Source organism: Bombina bombina, chromosome 5 (assembly GCF_027579735.1).
Source record: "Bombina bombina isolate aBomBom1 chromosome 5, aBomBom1.pri, whole genome shotgun sequence".
Lineage (NCBI taxonomy): Eukaryota > Metazoa > Chordata > Amphibia > Anura > Bombinatoridae > Bombina > Bombina bombina.
In genome coordinates this window covers 273,762,149-273,784,484 of record NC_069503.1, presented here as the reverse complement: position 1 = coordinate 273,784,484, position 22,336 = coordinate 273,762,149, and the positions used below count along the sequence as shown (strand labels likewise).

Genomic DNA, 22,336 nt, shown 5'->3' with positions numbered 1-22,336 from the left:
TCCTGCTAGCCAGGAGTGATAGTCCCACTAGTAAATGATGATGTTGTGGACTCTCCATATCTTAGGAAGGGAGAACAGTGTAACTCGTTAACACTGGTTCCCAAGGAGCTGTTAGATTCGCAGTCTGGATGAAGTCACAGAAAAACTTTCCCTGTATTTCCAGACTCTAACTCTCATCAACACTCTCACTGAGAGATTTACAAGACTACTTCAAGCTCCAGTCCTCTCTTGAAGGGAAAATACCCATTAAAGGACTATCTTCTAGCACTTCTCTGCCATCCTCCTTTAGTGACAAAGGCAAAGAATGACTGGGAGGATGGGGGAAGTGGGAGGGATATTTAATCTTTTGGCTAGGGTGTCTTTGCCTCCTCCTGGTGGCCAGGTGTTGTAATCCCAACAGTAAAGAATGAAGTTGTGGACTTTCCCTGCCTTTGGAAAGAAATGTAAAATAATTTGAGGGACATTGCAGTACTGATAAGACTTCTTGGGTAATCTCGCTAGACCAGAGAGCTTTAAAGAATCAGGGACTTATATTTTCTATTACCTGTATGGCCCTTCCAAATTTTTTTCATACATAGACTCAAACCGCCTTTCTCGTGTCAATGAAACAACTGTACGGATGTTTTCTACAGCGTCAGTGGCAATCTTAATTAGAACAAATACAAAATACAATAATTAATTAATAAGGAAAATTATATATATAAAAAAATGAAGTTAACACACAAAGGGCTAAATTACAAGTGGCACACCAACGTTAGTGCACTAGCAATACTTCTATGTGAAGAACTTTGGAATGTAAAACAAGGCATACCGTTCTTTGGGTTTTACACTTTAGCTCTAATCAGTTAGTGCACATAAAGATGTAGTTATCTTAAGGCGTGTTATGTAAATATTAAATATAAAATATAGAAAAAAACTAAATTTATGCTTACCTGATAAATTTATTTATTTCTTGACACGGTGAGTCCACGGATCATCATCAATTACTGTTGGGGAATATCACTCCTGGCCAGCAGGAGGAGGCAAAGAGCACCACAGCAAAACTATTAAATATCACTCCCCTACCCACAATCCCCAGTCATTCGACCAAAGGGAAAGGAGAGAAAGGAAGTAACACAAGGTGCAGAAGTGCCTAAGGTTTATATAACAAAAAACCTGTCTGAAAAATAGGGAAGGCTGCACACTCACCGTGTCAAGAAAGAAATTTATCAGGTAAGCATACATTTTGTTTTCTTTCTAATGACACAGTGAGTCCACGGACCATCATCAATTACTGTTGGGAATCAATACCCAAGCTAGAGGACACAGATGATACGGGAGGGACAAGACAGGTGACCTAAACAGAAAGCACCACTGCTTGAAGAACCTTTCTCCCAAAAGAAGCCCCAGCCAAGGCAAAAGTATTGAACTTATAGAATTTAGAAAGAAAAAAAAAACGTTCTACAGAGGCCTCTCTCTTGAAGAACCAAGAAGAAGACACCACCCTAGTGGAGGGGGCTGAAAATCTCCCAGGGAGCTGCTGTCCAACAGGCTCATAAACCCTACGATTAACACTTCTCAACCAGAGAAAAGAAAGGTGGAAGTAGCTCTCCGGCATTTATGTTTATCCAGAAACAAAGTAGAAGACTGACAAAAATCTGGACATTGCAGATAAAATTTAAAGACCCGCACAACATCTAAGATGTGCAACAGAAGAATTTTCTTCATTCTCTTTGTATCTTTATTTGAAATGCAAGAATGTAAGTTTAGATGCCGGACCATTTTTGGCGAACAACCTGTGTTGTTCTTGCTGATTGGTGGATAAATTCATTCATGAATAAAAAAATTGCTGTCCAGAGTTCTGAACCACTTAGATTCCGTCTTTTTCAAATAAAGATAGCAAGAGAATGAAGAAAAATTGATAATAGGAGTAAATTAGAAAGTTGCTTAAAATTGCATGTTCTGTCTGAATCACAAAAGAAAAAAAATTGGGTTCAGTGTCCCTTTAAACACAGGCCTAATACTGACCAGGACCTGATAAAAGATTGTATATCTGGCCCGTCCCCCAGACGCTTGAGCCGCAGAATGGAAAGAGACGAAATCTGACCCTTGAGGGCACTAACAGATAACCCCTTCTCAAGGCCATCCTGGAGAAAAGATAAGATCCATGGGATCCTGACGTATTGTATAATAAATATATCTATAGATGAACCACAAGCCTGAATCATGGTCTCAATGACCGATTCGGAAAAACCCACGCTTAGCTAAATTTAAGCGTGTAATCTCCGAACCAGCAGCTTCAGAGAAACTAAATTTGGATGAAATTTCGACGGAGATAGAGACGACTTCTCTACTAGATCCGCCTACCAGATCTTGCAAGGCCACGCAGGAGCTATTAGAAAAAAAACAAAGCTATCTCCTACTTTATCTGAACGAAGACTCAAGGAAGGAGAACAAACCGAGGAAAAAGGTAAGTCAACCTGAAGCTCTGAAGAACTGCCAGAGTATCTATCAGAAAGGCAAGAAGATCTCTTGACCTCAACCGAACTAGGGAACGTAGGAGTTCTGACGAGATGCCATCAGAACCAATTCTGGTAAGCCCCAATTGCTTGTTAACCTGAAGAACACTCTCGGATGGAAGGACCCACACCCTGAGATGGGAAAACTGTACAGAACCCCGCTTCCCAGTTGACCACTCTAGAAAAGTGGATGGCCGATAGACAGAATTGTGAGCACCTGCCCACAGAAAAATCTGAAAACACTTCCTACATGACTAGGGAACTCAGAGAGGAAATGAGTCCCAGAGGCTATATTGTCAGACTAGGACCCAATAAACTAGGCTGACAACTGAAGCCAAACCATAAGAACATTGTAAATAGCTCTCAACTCAAACATGATGAAAGGGAGAGCAGACTTCTTACAGGACCAACGTTTCTGCGCCTTCAATAAATCCCAGACTCCTCCCCAGCCCAGTAGACTGGTGTTCGCGATCACAAATGCCCAGGAAGGTCTCAGAAGCATGTGTCCTGAGACCGAAATTCCTGAAAAACCACCATGGGAAGAGACTCTTGTCGGCTGATTCAGACCTATTTCTGAGGCAATCCGAATAATCCCCATTCCACTAACTGAGCAGGCACAACTGCAGAGCTCTCAAACAAAATCAAACAAGGGATGATGTCCATGGAAGCACCATCAGACTAATTACCTCCATATACTGAACCGCTGATGCCGAACAGAAGACTGAAGAGAAAGGCAAGAGGAAGGATTCCCATCGATAGGGAAACAATTATAGTCCCTACGCAGACTACCCTGTAGCTGAGACAAGGAACTTCTTTTCCAGCTCCACTACCAATTATGGAACGAAGAAGACAGCAAAAACCTCCGAATGAGAATTTGCTTGAAGGAGGAAGGTGCCCAAACCAATATGTCGTCCAGGCAGGTTGCCACTCCCGAACCATTAAGAAAACTTTGGACTCTGTGGCAAATCCATAGTTGAACCACAAACTGAAAAAGTTTGGCCAGAAAGAAAAACTCAGAAATCTGAGAAGAACCCTTTTATGAGAACCTGAAAATACACATCCCTTAGGACTAAGGTCATTAGAAACTGATTCTTTCACCAAAACTAACCACTGTTCCAAAACTGGAACTGGACAATCACTCCCAGGGAGGAAGAAACTGAACACATTTAAAAAACGCCTCTCTTCTTATCTGACTACAGATAATCTTGAGAGGTGAAACCTGCTCCTGGGAGGAAGGAGTTGAATTCCAATTCGAACCCCTGGAATATTACATCTACAGCCCTTTAGGGATCTAGGACCTTTTTAAAGGTCTAGGAGGAATTCTGCCTGACACGGCCGAGGGGGATCTAAACCCATGGCTCTGAGCTTTACTGTTCTGTTTTGTAGAACCAAAGTCAGTTCTAGCTGAATCCAGGCAGAACAAAAAACTGAGATAGACTGTCCCCCATAGGATCCGATCCTGGCTTGGGGGTAAATCCTACATGCTGAATGAGAATTAGCTGTGGGTTTCTTTAATTAATTCCACTGATCCAAAACTGACTGGGTATCCAAGAGGACTTGAACTACCCCTGTTTGGAAGACAAAGGGGAAAATCTTCTTGAAGTTACGAAGGGACGAAAATTATCAACAGAAATAAAAAATTGGCCTAACAGCCTTTCTGTGAAATGAGACCAGACGTCGGACCAAAGGATGCCGCACTTGTCCATAAAGGTCTCTATCCTTAAAGGAGCATATAGACCCCTACTACTTTAAATACCATGCACCGTGATAATTAAAGAGATTATTATAGATAGGAGATGGGGAAAAAGGATTTCCAAGTACTAACCAGTCCCACACCTGAGAAAATTCTCCTAGCATAGTTGAGAACAGGAGAAACTTTTTACAAATGAATCCTAGTACTAGTATATATAAAAAATTACTAGATTCTTGAGGATTGACAATGACAGGAGAGTCGAAGTCTACCAAGAAGCCAGCTCCTCCTAAAACATACCCAAAGGTGAGTTGACAGGGGTATCAATGTCGTCCAGAAGCCAAAACAACCTTTAACAGTTCAAGAGGTATTCAAGCAAATATATGAAGGCGATCACTTCAGTATCAGATAAAGGAATTATACCGTCCAAAACTGAGATTTAATCCTGAGAAATACCAGCAGTCCTCCTCACCCAACTTAGGAGAGAAAACAACCTGGGTAGCAGAAAGTGAAACAGAAACCTTACTATTCGAAATCTAAATGTCCTCTCGCATTTTCCCTGTAAGAAAGGAAAAACGCCAGTATTGCAGATGATACCTGAGCTGCAAAATCTGTAAGCAAACACACTCCACCAGGAGATTGAGAGGAATGCAGGCCACTGCATGTGACACCATAAAGGTTAGGGACACTGAAGGAGAAAACTGTGTCATAGCCTAAACAGTATCATCCTGCGAGATATGGGACTAGAAAAGTATCATTGTAAAAAGAATTTAGTAAAAATGAATACTGTCACTTTAAACATAAAGAGACAACCCAAACTCTACAAGGGAAAAAAACCCTTGTTCTTATACTGAATAAATGATATGATATACCCAAAACCCTCTAACCCTAGAAGGTGTAATGGGCATCAGCATGCAATATAAGGGGGGACAGAAATGCTTATAAAGAAAAATAGCAATGAACCCCTAAGATTAGACCCCAGGGAAATTATGTTATAGAATAAACATAGTCCACTTTAATATAAGACAAGAAGAAAAACAATCAATCTGCTCAATAATGCGGAATTTATAAGCCATCCAACGCTGGAGTATACTCATAAGCACAACGAAATGTAGAATCAAAATGCTCTGCTAGCGAGTATGTCTGACACCCTTAACATAACAGACACAGGGGCCTAGTTATCAAGCCGTCAACCTCAAATACGCTGGAATTCCGCAGCGTATTTGTGGCGCGGCTGATTCGCCTTAGTTATCAAAGGCTCGAGACCGGCAAAAGTAGAATTTTGTGACGTAAACTTCGATCCGCCGGACTCAGTCCGACACAGATCGATTCTTACGTCACTCCAGATGTTCCGCACACAAGTGCGGCACAATCTCACTACTTTTGCTAGTTATCAAAAAACTAGCAGGCACGCTCGGCACTTTTACGGTTTTCAAAGCGCCAGCCTGGAGGCGGCGGATCCCATAGGAATCAATGGGAGTCTGACCATAGCGAAAGTACAAGTTCGCTGCTGACAGACATCCCATTGATTCCTATGGGAGCTGTCTACACCTAACACCCTAACATGTACCCCGAGTCTAAACACTGCTAATCTGACCCCCCCTACACCGCCGCAACTAAATAAAGTTATTACCCCCTAAACCGCCGCTCCCGGAGCCCACCGCAAGCTACTCTATACATATTAACCCCTAAACCGCCGCTCCCAGAGCCCACCGCAACTATAATAAATGTATTAACCCCTAAACCGCCGCTCCCTGAACCCGCCGCAACCTATATTAAATGTATTAACCCCTATCCTGCCCCCCTACACCGTCGCCACCTATAATAAATTTATTAACCCCTAATCTGCCCCCCCTACACCGTCGCCACCTATAATAAATTTATTAACCCCTATCCTGCCCCCCACTACGCCGCCGCCACTGTAATAAAATTATTAACCCCTAAACCTAAGTCTAACCCTAACCCTAACGCCCCCCTAACTTAAATATTAATTAAATAAATCTAAATAAATTAACTCTTATTAACTAAATGAATCCTATTTAAAACTAAATACTTACCTTTAAAATAAACCCTAATATAGCTACAATATAAATAATAATTATATTCTAGCTATCTTAGGATTTATATTTATTTTACAGGTAACTTTGTATTTATTTTAGCTAGTTAGAATAGTTATTAAATAGTTATTAACTATTTAATAACTACCTAGCTAAAAGAAATACAAAATTACCTGTAAAATAAATCCTAACCTAAGTTACAATTAAACCTAATACTACACTATCATTAAATTAACTAAATAAACTACATACAAATAACTACAATTAAATACAATTACATAAACTAACTAAAGTACAAAAAATAAAAAAAGCTAAGTTACAAAAAATAAAAAAATAAGTTACAAACATGTTAAAAATATTACAACAATTTTAAGCTACTTACACCTAATCTAAGCCCCCTAATAAAATAACAAACCCCCCCAAAATAAAAAAAATCCCTACCCTATTCTAAATTAAATAAATTTCAAAGCTCTTTTACCTTACCAGCCCTTAAAAGGGCCATTTGTGGGGGCATGCCCCAAAAAGTTCAGCTCTTTTGCCTGTAAAAGAAAAATACAACCCCCCCCAACATTAAAACCCACCACCCACATACCCCTAATCTAACCCAAACCCCCCTTACAAAAACCTAACACTAATCCCCTGAAGATCATCCTACCTTGAGTCGTCTTCACTCAGCCGAGCCACCGATGGAACTGAAGAGGACATCCGGAGCGGAAGAAGTTAATCCTCCAAGCGGCGCTGAAGAAATCTTCCATCCGATGAAGTCATCATCCAGGCGGCGCTGAAGAAGTCTTCGATCCGGCCGATGTCATCTTCAAAGAGGCGCTGAAGAGGTCTTCTATCCGGGCGAAGTCATCTTCCAAGCCGGGTCTTGAATCTTCCTTCCGCCGACGCGGAACCACCTTCTTCACCGACGGACTACGACGAATGACGGCTCCTTTAAGGGACGTCATCCAAGATGGCGTCCCCTCAATTCCGATTGGCTGATAGGATTCTATCAGCCAATCGGAATTAAGGTAGGAAAAATCTGATTGGCTGATGGAATTGTTCCGATCAGCCAATAGAATGCGAGCTCAATCTGATTGGCTGATTCCATCAGCCAATCAGATTTTCCTACCTTAATTCCGATTGGCTGATAGAATCCTATCAGCCAATCGGAATTGAGGGGACGCCATCTTGGATGACGTCCCTTAAAGGAGCCGTCATTCGTCGTAGTCCGTCGGTGTATGTGGGTGGTGGGTTTTAATGTGGGGGGGGGTTGTATTTTTCTTTTACAGGCAAAAGAGCTGAACTTTTTGGGGCATGCCCCCACAAAAGGCCCTTTTAAGGGCTGGTAAGGTAAAAGAGCTTTGAAATTTATTTAATTTAGAATAGGGATTTTTTTTATTTTGGGGGGGTTTGTTATTTTATTAGGGGGCTTAGATTAGGTGTAAGTAGCTTAAAATTGTTGTAATATTTTTAACATGTTTGTAACTTATTTTTTTATTTTTTGTAACTTAGCTTTTTTTATTTTTTGTACTTTAGTTTGTTTATGTAATTGTATTTAATTGTAGTTATTTGTATGTAGTTTATTTAGTTAATTTAATGATAGTGTAGTATTAGGTTTAATTGTAACTTAGGTTAGGATTTATTTTACAGGTAATTTTGTATTTCTTTTAGCTAGGTAGTTATTAAATAGTTAATAACTATTTAATAACTATTCTAACTAGCTAAAATAAATACAAAGTTACCTGTAAAATAAATATAAATCCTAAGATAGCTATAATATAATTATTAATTACATTGTAGCTATCTTAGGGTTTATTTTACAGGTAAGTATTTATTTTTAAATAGGAATAATTTATTAAAGTATAGTGTAGTGTTAGGTGTAATTGTAACTTAGGTTAGGATTTATTTCACAGGTACATTTCTCTTTATTTTAGCTAGGTAAGCTATTAAATAGTTAATAACTATTTAATAGTTATTGGACATGGTTAAAATAAATTGAAAGTTACCTGTAAAATAAATATAAATCCTAAGATAGCTAGAATATAATTATTATTTATATTGTAGCTATATTAGGGTTTATTTTAAAGGTAAGTATTTAGTTTTAAATAGGATTCATTTAGTTAATAAGAGTTAATTTATTTAGATTTATTTAATTAATATTTAAGTTAGGGGGGCGTTAGGGTTAGGGTTAGACTTAGGTTTAGGGGTTAATAATTTTATTACAGTGGCGGCGGCGTAGTGGGGGGCAGGATAGGGGTTAATAAATTTATTATAGGTGGCCACGGTGTAGGGGGGGCAGGATAGGGGTTACTAGGTATACTGTAGGTGGCAGCGGTGTCCGGGAGCGGCGGTTTAGGGGTTAATACATTTATAAGACTTGCGGCGGGGTCTAGGAGCGGCGGTTTAGGGGTTAATACATTTATAAGAGTTGCGGCGGGGTCTAGGAGCGGCGGTTTAGGGGTTAGTAACTTTATTTAGTTGCGGGGGGCTCCGGGGGCGCCGGTATAGGGGGTAGAACAGTGTAGTTTAGTGTGAGTGCTTAGTGACAGGCTAGCAATAAAGCTGGGAAAAAGCCGAAGGGCAGCGAGATCGGATGAGTGATAACTGTCACAGTCCGCTGCTCATCGCCCCGCGGCTTTTTGACAGCTTTATTTGATAACTTAGGCGAACGTATTCAAGGTCCGCGGCGGCGAAGGTAGGCGAGCTTAGGCGGACGTATTGGGCCGGCGAAGCCAGAAAAGTAGACGGCTTGATAACTACCCCCCCATAATCTCCCCTTGTTCCAAAGCCAGCCCACTTTAGCAACAAATCTCTGAACACAGACAAGGCTAAGGGGAAAAACTATGACTCTGATCTAACCAGAGTAAAGGGGGGCGTGTCCCATGACCGGCTTAGAGACAGCCGAAATGGCGCTTCTCTGTAGAGACAAGGAAGAAGGCAGGAAAACGCTGATTCAAACATCTAAGCTGCATAGTAATGCTGAGCCTTAGATGACAGGAGAAACTGAAAGTACCCCTCTCCAGGTCTATAAAATAGTGCTTCTCTGCTGTTCCGTGAAGTACACAAACAACATACATTGCCCCCAAGTATTGGATGCAGGATAGAGGAAAACTTAACTCCTCAATGCCAACCAAATAATAAAATAGTACTTTATCACAATCCCAATTAGGTAATACAAAAAACAAGGTTTCAAACCCTGAAAGCTGTACCTGTCTCCTGTCACACAGAGCCTGCATCCTGTCTGAGTAACCCATTAAAGGATATATTTTGCCCCAATAAAGTTGCAGATAATACCTTTAAGTGCAAGTCCCCAAAACATAGCAGACCAACGCACTTACCTGCTTCTAGCCGTCCGGCAGGATGATGCCACACCCAGCATGAGAGGATGCCACTCCTCACAGAGACCTGTGTAGAAAAGGAAGGCTAGAGTAAGCCTACTCAGGCTTTCTATACTAGGGCAGCACAATGTTAAGAAAACGCAGCAAGGCCCACCTAGCAAGTTCCTGACTGCTTTAAAGCCACCACTGCCCTACTTAAGAGACTGACGAGGAGTACGGCTAGACCCAATCCTTGAAAAAGGGGGAAAGATCAGAGCAAACCTTCTCTGCTTTCAAAATAAACTCTTGATTGAAGAGAAATAAATCCATTTTCTTCAGACACTAAAAACTTCACCACCTCCTTGCACTAGAGGCAAAGAGAATGACTGGGGATTGTGGGTAGGGGAGTGATATTTAACAGCTTTGCTGTGGTGCTCTTTGCCTCCTCCTGCTGGCCAGGAGTGATATTCCCCAACAGTAATTGATGATGATCTGTGGACTCACCATGTCATTAGAAAGAAATAATAATAATAATTATAGATACTGTAAAATATACATATATATTCTATGGATTTTTTAAAATATTTTAGTATATCTATAATTATTTACATTAAGTATTAATATTATTGCAATATTTTATATATAATAAATACATAACTAATATAATTCATGTCGGGTTATCGCACATGAAGAATTAATCTACTCCTGTTGGGTTTATGTGTGCAAACCCCACAGGAGTACATTAATTCTTCATGTAAGATTACACAACATGATTTATATTAAGGTGCGTTATTTATTTATTAAATATAAAATATTGAAAAATATTAATAATTAATGTAAATTTTTTTTAAAGATGTACTAAAAACTGCTTTACAATATATTGCAATGGAAGTAGTCAACTTACTTTTCCAGCTACTTCAAGTTCCTCTTTGTCTTTTTTTGCATGTCCAGCAAACATTTTCATTTCAATAAGAGAAGAGATTGCAATGATTGGCACAATAGCCAAAATGAGAAGAGTTAACTGCCACCCATAAATAAATGAAATGATGACTGCAGTGCCAAGGTTTGCAACATTTTGGGCGAGTAGTGCTAACCGGGATCCTGTAGCCTGATGGAAAAATAAAGAGTTCAGATTAAAGTACAACTGTGTGTATGTTTGTGTGTATATATATATATATATATATATATATATATATATATATATATATATATATATATATATATATATATATATATATATATATATATATATATATAAACACAAACACACACATATATATATATATAGACACAAACACACACACATATATATATATATATATATATATATATATACACACACACATATATATATATATATATATATATATATATACACACACATATATATATATATATATATATATATATATATATACACACACACACACATATATATATATATATATATATATATATATATATATATATATATATATATATGAAACAAACGAGTGTCCGGACAGGATGCTCAAAACAGGTACATTTATTGATTGAAGAAATAGCGCATAAAAACACACATACACTCACAGCGGCTCTGCAAATATCAGCTAGAGAATTATAAACTTGCAGGCATGGATGGTGACATGACCAGGTGAATGTGGGCTGTTAGGTGCAAAGAAAGTGGGCTATGTCTGACGTGTTTCAGCTCTTATAGAGCCTTACTCATAGACTGCATAAAGCCCACTTCTAACATGCAGCTTTAAATAGGCTAACCTAACTTATTATTGGTTGTAATGTGACCCATTTCATGCAACAGGTGTGTGTGCTAGTTAGGGGAGGAACTGGGAGTTACAATTAGAGTACAAGCCATTAGGTGTATTATGTACGACGTTCACACCCACTCTTAGCCATGTCTTCTCATAAAGAGTTAAGAATTTAAGAAACATAGAGAGCAAAAAGTGTGTGTATAAGTCGTACCGTACATATTAATAGCTGGAGTCTAAGGGTAACCCTTCACTAAATACATCTATAATAAAATAATATAATATAATGTAATATATTATAGTATATTATAAATGCGAGCATTAATAACATTGAGTGCCGATAGAGCACTAAACTTTGTATAGTTATTGATTTTTGGTAGTATTGTTATCTAATAGCATTTCACATTTATGTTGACAATAATACTACATCTACACCTAAACCTGGTTAGTTCTAAATCTAAGTCAGAGGTGTGTTGATAAGTGACCTTAAAGGAGGGTATAGGCATTAATAATTGTTAGATACTGATAGAGAACCTGACCCTAAAACTAATACTATATAAACATAAGTTTTAGATAATAGTGGTTAATTGGTTCTGTATCTATTAATACAATTAAGTATTAGATGACCTACAGTGGTACTTTTAGTAATATTTATGGTGAATTATTTTTATTGTTGAGTGTTTCTCATACAAGATATTTTTGCTATGATAACTTATGTTAAATAGAAATACTATACTCAATGCTCGGATGAATTGAGAAGAAGAAGGATCGGTAACCCTATGATGATGTTGTAATTGATATCTCCCTGTGGTATAATGGTAACCACTAGACCTCTATCTGAATATCCAACGAATCATAATCGTTCACTGGAACTATTCAGACATTCCTTGATGAAGATACCCATAAGTATGGTTTCTGAAAATAATACTGTTGGATACTAATGAATCAAATGGCTAGGAATAGTGGTAAATCACACTAGGACTGCCAATGATTAATAAGATCTGTTTCAATATTAAGACCTAGGGGTTGTCTGGTTCCCAGTGTGAAAATCCAAAATGCCTCCTTTCTAAGGAGGTCCTTGGATCTATCACCTCCCCGTGGTCTCTTTGGAATATGGTCTATAATCAACCAGGTAAAGTTTCTAACATCTCTGTGATGTACTTCTATGAAGTGCTTGGCTGCACCTGTGGTTAGGATACCCCTCTCAATATCATTGAGATGGGCTCGTATCCTTTCTCTCGCCTCTCGAGAGGTGCAACCTACATACTGCTTATCACATGCCAAATATGTGATCATATAGATAATAAAGGTCGTTCGACAGTTTGTACAATGGGAATGTATATATACCCTTTGTGTAGCTGAGGATTGGAACGTCTTGTTCACACTTGCGTATCCACAGGCTTTGCAAGTGCTATTGCCACATTTATAGTGCCCTTTTTGGGTTAACCAGCTACTTTTTGGTTTTTGCTTTTTAAGTAGGGAGGGAGAAACTCGGTTCCCAATTGTTATGTTACGCTTGGGGACACAAAAGCAACCCTCCTTGATCTCATCTTTCAAGATGTCATCAGCTAGCAGAATCGGAAGATTCTTCCGCAAGATTTTGCAGACCTGATAATATTGTGAGCTATAGGTGGTTACAAAGGTAGGTTTATTCCTGGGAGGCCTTTGTTTAGACTTCTCTTCAAGTAGGGTGGACCTATCTTGATGTAAAACATCATTGAAGGCTCTGTGTATGGTCTTTTTATTGTAACCTCTCTCAAGAAATTTTTGGGTAAGCGAGTGACTCTCGTGCAGGAAGCTATCCTGCTCAGAGCAATTACGCCTTAATCTTAGGAATTGGCCCTTTGCAATCCCATAACTAGTATGTCTAGGGTGACAACTCCTAGCGTGAAGGAAAGTATTGGATGTGATAGGTTTTGTGTATAGTGAGGTGCTTACATTGTTCTCCAAGGGTTTTCCTATCAAAATGACATCCAAGTATGGAACCTGGACTTTATCGAAACTGTGGGTAAAACTTAGACCCATATATTTATATATATATATACATATATACATATATATACACACACACACATATATATATATATATATATATATATATATATATATATATATATATATATATTTTTATATATATATATATATATATATATATATATATATATATATATATATATATATATATATATATATATATATACATATACACACACACACACACACATATATATATATATATATATATATATATATATATATATATATATATATATATATATATAAAAAAGAGGGGGTTGTTGTCAGCACAATCAGTTTTACCAATAAAAAAGGGGTAGTTGACAGAGGTCTGAATTATTAGTACTTATCAGACCTCTGGTGCAAGGGGAAAGTAGAATTTTTTTTACTCAAGATAAATAGAAATGATGAGCCTCTCCTATCCAGCACTAAACAATCCCAATTGGTGTAATTGGATAAGCAATTCTAAAGTGACAAACCTTATAGAGGCATAAGAAAAATAATATCAAAAGTGTCAATCATATGCTGCAACAAAGGAGCATTAAAAAGAGCAATTTATTGGAAAAACATGAGAATTATATTAAACGACCTGAAGGGTACTCAAAACAATTCCTATCATAGTGCACTATGAAAAATTCCTACCAGCTGGAAAAACCTTAAAATTAAAGACAAAATTAAAACTGAATAAATCAAATAACCAAAAGAAAAAAACCTGTTTGTAACCACAGGTAATATAAGTCCCGGTAGGTAGTTTTAGAGAGACTTCCCAACAGATCAATAATAATGTAGCAACTTGGGCCTCAAATAATTGGAGGATTAAGTGTTGCTTTTGCTTGTAGACAACCTGCAAAATGGTTATTTAAACTTCCTTGTTATTCTGAAGTTTGTAAGAATAGTATTCTGCTGTGACGCAAGATATGATCCAAACTTAACTTAAAGACACAGTGTAAACTAACAATTCCACCATAGCGGTAAGTATTTAACCAGTTCTTGGCTATCAGCAATACTTCATGTTGTTAGAAAATCAAGCTCCGCCGTAGCGGTAAAGTATTCACCAGTTCTTGGTTCAAATAACAAATACTGTGTCTGAAAGTATATTCCGCCGTAGCGGTTGTACTTGCGATTATTGAGAGTCCCACTATCGCGGTGCCGCACCTCCAGGGGTGCTCCTCTCGCACTTCTTTGTGACCTTTAGTTATTTTGCAGTTGTTCACAGCCTCCAAATTACAGCTATCTTGAATATTTTCACCGGCAATCTCAGTCTCATGAATTTCCAAACAACAGCTCCAGCCAGCTACGCGCGTTTCACCCCTAAGGCTATGGGGCTTCTTCCGGCTCCAAATTCAATCAGTACTTTGCAGATGTGTTTGGTATACCTTTAAAGAAAACATCACGGAGGAAAACTCCTCCCTTTCTTGAAGCCTTTTGTAATTCAATGTTATTCTTGGGGTAAAATGGTAACTATGTATGAACTAAGACAAAAAGTATATCTACATTGCTATATACATATTTAGGTGTCAAACAAATAAATAAAGACTACGGAATTGTGAAAAGTACCGTAAGTAAAAAATATGCAATAACAAAATAAGTATGCTCCTCTGTAATGCAGCACTGGCCGACACTAATATTTGAAAATCGTTTTACTTTAAAATAATAATAATAATATCCTACCATAAGTGGAACACCTTCTCATAACTTATTTAAACAACTTTGTGACTTCTTAATATGGCAAGTTTTATACAATAACCATTAAGTTGCCAATTTCTCTTGAATAATAGCCAAAATCAGTTTTTGATACTTTATATTAATGTGTTAGTTTTTTCTTCTTATAGGATTCCGACATGGATCATTCCTTTGCTTCCATTTTTCTTTTTCGTTAAAGATAGATTAGATTACACTCTCATGCAGCAACCTCATTCACCTAGAAAGCATGCATAGTTGATTTCCTCATTCATGCCTTGGCTCTTGCTCCCCAATGTAGATATGTGGTTACAAACAGTTTTTTTCTTTTGGTTATTTGATTTATTCAGTTTTAATTTTGTCTTTAATTTTAAGGTTTTTCCAGCTGGTAGGAATTTTTCATAGTGCACTATGATAGGAATTGTTTTGAGTACCCTTCAGGTTGTTTAATATAATTCTCATGTTTTTCCAATAAATTGCTCTTTTTAATGCTCCTTTGTTGCAGCATATGATTGACACTTTTGATATTATTTTTCTTATGCCTCTATAAGGTTTGTCACTTTAGAATTGCTTATCCAATTACACCAATAGGGATTGTTTAGTGCTGGATAGGAGAGGCTCCTCATTTCTATTTATCTCGAATATATATATATATATATATATATATATATATATATATATATATATATATATATATATATATATATATATATATATATATATATATATATATATATATATATATATATATACATATACATATATATATATATATATATATATATATATATACACACACACATATATATATATATATGAACCTGAACTAATGGTAGATAGATGGTTTCTCATCCTTGTGTTTACGTCATTTGAGGTGAGACCTACGTATTGTATGGAACATTCAATGCATGTGATAACATAAATCACATAAGGAGTAGTGCAGTTCAGGCAGGATTCTATCTGGAATCTCTCACCTGTGTTCATGGATTGAAAGCTGTCAGTAAAGAGAGCAAATTCGCAAGGTCTGCAAGATCTCTTTCCACACCTGAACATACCTTTATGTTGTAACCATGTACTCTTTGATGTGTTTTTAGAAATACAGGAGGGTGACAGGATATTGCCCAAAGTCTTACACTTTCTGTAAGAACATTTCAAGCCTATGTCTACACTCTCTGTTAGATGATCATCAGCAGCCAATAATTTAAAGTGTTTCTTTACAATTCTACATATGTCACCATATTGGGCACTGTATTCAGTGACAAAATATGACCCTTTTGCCTTAGATGTTTTAATATGGTCCTGTTGTGTCTTGTTGCTCAAAAGTTTTTTCCTGTCTAGTCTCGCTACTTGATACTCTGCTCTATCAAGAACTTTGTCTGAGTAACCTCTCTCTTTTAAACGTTGTCTCAATTCAATGCTTTGCCTGACAAAAGCTGCCTCCTCCGTACAGTTTCTCTTAAGTCTAACGAACTGTCCCTTTGCAACCGCAAAAGGAACATGTGGTGGGTGGCAGCTTTTGGCATGCAACAGTGTGTTCCGTGTAATAGGTTTACGATATGTGTCACATGTTATTGAACCATCATTATTTCCTTTTATATTGAGGTCCAAAAAGGAAATGTTTTCACTGTTATGTTCAAAAGTGAACTTTAAACCCAATTCATTGTCATTAATCTTAGTGACAAAGCTCTCAAGTTCTCTTACAGTACCTTTCCATATTAGAAGAAGGTCATCTATGTATCTCCTGTAAAACACAATATTAGCCTTAAATGTGTTTTGATCTCCAAAGATGTGGGACAGCTCCCACCATCCCATATAGAGATTGGCGAATGATGGCGCAAATTTCGCGCCCATTGCTGTCCCACACCTCTGGAGATAAAACTTGTCTTCAAACGTGAAGTAGTTGTGTGTTAGGAGATACATAGTGAACCTCTTAACAAATTCAATAAGTTCTTCAGAAAAATCTGTCAAATTGTTCAAAAAGTACATAATGGCTTCAACGCCCTTTTCATGTGGAATTGAAGAGTAAAGAGATGTTACATCTATTGTAACCCATCTATAGGTCTCTTTCTCCCATTTTTCACTTTCGAGTAAGTTGATTGCATGCTTAGTATCTTTCAAATAGCTATGCAATTGAATAACCAAAGGGTTCAAAATTGCATCTAGCCACTCTGAAAGGTGCTCAGATATAGAGCCAATCCCACTTATGATAGGACGACCTTCTACATCCTCCAAACTCTTATGTACTTTTGGTAGATGGTGGAAGATGGGCACAACTGGGTATTTAACAAATAGATAATCTCCCGTGGATTCATCAATGTGCCCATCCTCCAACCCATCATCCAAAATTTCCTTGAGAACTCCCTGATACATATGAGTTGGATCTCCTTGTAGAGGAACGTAGTTGTTAATGTCTTGTAGCTGGCGTAAGGCCTCTTTGATGTAATCAGTCTTGTCCATTATTACTATGGAACCCCCCTTATCTGCTTTACGAATAGTAATGTCGTCCATTAGTTTTAACTCATTTAGAGCCCTTCTTTCCTTTTTAGACAGATTATTAGATGAAGTGGTATTTTCACTTAAAGCTATAAGATCTTTCTCAACTCTTTTAAAGAATGTTTCCAATATAGTACCTCTATATTGTATAGGGTAGAATTCAGAAGAGGGTTTAAAACCACTAAATTCATTTCTATGTTTAGGGCTGGTATCCATGTGACTCTCAGAAGCCAAGATATTGAGGGTATTAATATCACAGGCTTCTTTGAAACCAATATCCTGAGTCTCTAAAAAACCTAGAGATTCAGATTGTCCACTATCTCTCTCATCTGTCTGATTTTTAGTAAAGAATTTCCTTAAGGTTAGATTTCTAATCAATTTATTTAAGTCTAACATGGTTTCAAAGATATTAAATGTATTTGTTGGAGAAAAATTCAAACCCAGACTCAATACTTTGGTATGCTCTTTAGTAAGTACTCTTGAAGACAAATTGATTACATTATTCATATGTACTTCGCATTTGTTTTGTTTTTTCTCTGAGGATATCTGGCTTGCTCGTGACCTATACCGTTTTTTTCTGGTGCCACGTAAAAAACCTTCTCAAACTCTGTTTTATCTTGATTGGCTTGACTAGTTTGTGGGGTCATAACATATTTAGATCCTTTATTTATTGATTTAACCTGGGAATTTGTTTCTTGGGATCTAGCTCCCTGCTCATCATTACATGCTACACCCTGTTTATTAGACTCTTGAAAATTCACATTACGATTGCTTTTCAGTATGCCAGTAGGAATGGTCTGGTCTTGGTTACAATCAATTAGCTGTCTCCCTTCTGTTGTATTAGTACTATTTGGTTTTGATGTAGGTGCTAGTTGATTGCTACTAGGTGACCTGTTGTTCCTACTATTTCTATTTCTACTTCTAGACCTGCCCCTGTTTTGTAGTTTCCTAGTGTTTGTTCTTTCTGCTCTGTTCCACACATATACATTTTTATCATCATAATCAGTTTTATCTCTAACAAATTTAGTATGCTTTAGATTCAAGACAGAGGTTTTGATCTCAGTAAGTGTAGATTTCAATATATTATCAAATTTTAAGAATTCAAGTTCATTTTTCCTTAAATTCATTTCTGTTTGCAATGCTCCAATTTCTTCTCTCACAGTTGATAACAATTTCATTTTATATGAGACCAAAAGTAACATCAGTCTAGTGGAACACTCTGACAAAATTTAATTCCATGATTCAATGAATTCCTCATCCTGCACCTCAAATGTTGGAAATTTGCGGAGTCTTAACCCTCTAGGTATCAGATTCAATTTTAGATATCTCTCAAATGTCCATACATCATACTGCAGTTTCATTTCTTTAATAAGTAATTTCTCCATTTCTTCAAACAAACAGCTCAAGTTGTAATCCGTAATGTTAGTTGAAATTTTTTTTATCCAAATCCATACATTCTCTATCTGCCAGTGGCAAGAGTGAATAAAAGTTCATAGTACCCTCCATGTTAGTATGCTCCATATATAAAGTGTTAGATTGAGACAGCAAAACTGTGTATATCAGGACTTGCACAGTAAATAAACAAACAAAAAAGGGAAATGTTCTGTCTCAAAACTAACAATGCAAATATGTAAATAAATAATAGTCTTATTATGTAAAACCCTTCCAAAAAATCCACATACACAAAAGTATAAATGAACAATCCCAAATGAGGTATATCAGGTGTTCCAGCATTTTGCTAAAGAACATAATAAATCCCTATCTACCTTTCGCTGGCAAGCTATAGAAAAGGTGAATACACCTCCAAGGGGAGGTGATAGGGACAAAATGCTGGGCAAGAGTTCCCCAAGGTATGAACTCTGAATATGATTTAATTAATTATTGGAAATAATAATACTATCTTCTCTCAATTTATTTAAGATTAAATTGTGTTCTTTTTAAACAAATAAAAGAACACCTATCTATTGATTAGTATAATCTTATCTTTAGTTGTAAATTATGAGAGATAGACTTATTGTATTCAACAACATATACTTATCATGTTTTCAAGTAAAGAGTTCTTTACAAAGGGTTCATTTAAAGTATTTTCTAAATTTCCCCACTATCAGAAATTCCCTATACCACATATAGAAATTCTCATATATCCAATTAAAAACCAAGTTTGGTAACTATAGATTAAAATATAAAATATCAAGTAAACTACTGTTTTCTATCTATTGGTCATAATATGTTAGTATAGGTATTTGGCAGTGTTATACTAGTTCAAGTTTGAACATTAGGCCCTTATACTACAAAATAAGGTTATGCTCTTAGTTCCATGACTGGATCTATTAACTTGTTACTTCAATGAGTTAATTTGAGCATGCTTGTTTTTAACCTATTAGAATCAGAGGTAGGGTACTTAAACTTGGTAACAGGTGTACTCTTTAGCTATGATTACGGCTGTGTGTCAAAACATGTCAGCAACCTATTTCGTGCTCATTTTTGTTGCTTAATTTGTTATTTGTATTATCCCCATGTTTTACTTGTGTGACTACACAAATAAAATTCAACTTTTTTACCGCTATTGGCACCATTTGCTTTAACTTCGTTTTTTGACATTTAAGTATTTTATCAGGATTAAGCATTGGTGCTCAGTGGTTTTGTATGCTCCATATAATACCCCAAGCTAGCGTGGACAGCTAGACTTCCCATTGGATGATTGCAAGACCATCACATCCCAGTTGAGGAATCTGATTCATCTCATTGGACAACCATCGACACGTGGTACGCCACACACGCACAGACGCAACAACAGCGTCCTTCACAACGTTGTTTGTAGACGGAGATCGCAGAGGCAAGATTGCCGGGCTGAGACCGGGCCGTGAGCGGGCCTTCAGTCAGCGAGTGTCTGGACAGATTCGGGATAACTGGCGTATTTCTCTGTAGCAGTGGTAAGTGGGCACAACCGCAGAGCGGTAAATAATACACAGATGGCTATGGAAGTGTAAAGTCTATAAGACTCACAACTGCTATAAGAGTTAAACTGATCAATAGGAGGCAACCTGTGAACGCCTGATATACCTCATTTGGGATTGTTCATTTATACTTTTGTGTATGTGGATTTTTTGGAAGTGCTTGGGCGATCGCTACCAGGGGTTTTACATAATAAGACTATTATTTATTTACATATTTGCATTGTTAGTTTTGAGACAGAACATTTCCCTTTTTTGTTTTTATATATATATATATATATATATATATATATATATATATATATATATATATATATATATATATATATATATATATATATATATACACACACACACACACACACACACACACACACACACAAGGTGGCCCTCGGTTTATGCCGGTTCAATTTGCGCCGTTTCAGAATAACAACCTTTTTTCAGTCATGTGACTGCTATTGCAAAGCATTGAAAAGCAGTGTACTAATTAAAATAGCCAGTAGATGGAGCTGTCCGCTTGTGTTGCAGCAAAGTTATGCAAGCTTAGCAGACTTAAATTAATCTGTGTACACAGAACAGACCTTAGCTATCGAGCAACAAGATCTAGTAGCCACTTCCCTATTATCTTCCTGCCCAGCTGCTTGAGGTGAGAGTACCTAACTGCCTATTAATCACTCCAGATTGAAATGCATAGAATAGGTGCAGACCCAATATTATCTAACAAGCTAACAATGCAGAGAACTGTTTGCTGAAAAATGCAAGTAAAAAAATGTTTTTGTTCATTAAACTTAGTTTGATGATACAGTCTGTTGTGTGATTATTTAATTAGGTTTATAATGCTATTTAGCAAATGTTATTGTTCATTAAACTTAGTTTAATAATACAGTCTGTTGTGTGATTATTTAATTAGGTTTATAATGCTGTTTAGCATTTAGTCTTCATTTCAAAGCTTTTAAAAATAATGTATTAGGTGTTATGTCAATTTTGAGAGGGGCCTAGAACCTAACTCCCTCACTTCCCATTGAGTTACATAATAAACTGGGTTTCAATTTACAACGGTTTCGATTTACAACCATTCCTTCTGGAACCTAACCCCGACGTAAACTGAGGGCTACCTGTGTATATATATATATATATATATATATATATATATATATATATATATATATATATATATATATATATATATATACACATATATATATATACACATATATATATATATACACATATATATATATATACACATATATATATATATACACATATATATATATACACATATATATATATATATATATATATATATATATATATATATACACACACACACACACACACACATACATATGCACACACACATATAATATATATATACACATACATACACACACACACACAAATATATATACACACACATATGTATATCATATGTATGTGTATGTATATATAGATATAGATATAGATATAGATATATATATATATATACACACACACACACACACACACACACACACAATTGTGGTATTATATTCACAATATGCAAATATACATATAGATTGAGATACAGGATAGATATAAATATGGGAATTCTAAAGATCCTGTAAAATAACAAAAAAGCTGTTATTAGTGTTTTATATTTACAGAGGTTCACTATATTGTGAATTACTTGCTTTTAAAGTGAAACGGACATTAGAGTAATTTTTATATCTGCATGATTTGAATACAAACTACACAAAGAGCCTCTTTAGTATATTTATGTTAATATGATATCTCCTCTGTCCAAACAGAATTAGCTCCTCACAAAGCAATGTTTCCACAACATGTACAAGTGCCAGGGTTCTGAATTCCATGACATGCAACAGTATCATCTATGGGTTAGTGGAAACACTGCAATT

The 22,336-nt window shown here is 36.5% G+C and overlaps 1 protein-coding gene across 1 annotated transcript in view; it reads right to left on the bottom strand.

Moving 5' to 3' along the window:
• Positions 1-22,336, bottom strand: part of ABCB1 (ATP binding cassette subfamily B member 1) — a 273,231-nt gene that overhangs the window by 41,237 nt on the left and 209,658 nt on the right. The window contains exons 21-22 of the mRNA XM_053713996.1: positions 10,455-10,658; positions 545-645 (exon numbers count right to left, since the gene is read on the bottom strand). Of these exons, the coding sequence (XP_053569971.1) occupies positions 545-645; positions 10,455-10,658 (305 nt within the window). The remainder of the gene's footprint in view (positions 1-544; positions 646-10,454; positions 10,659-22,336) is intronic.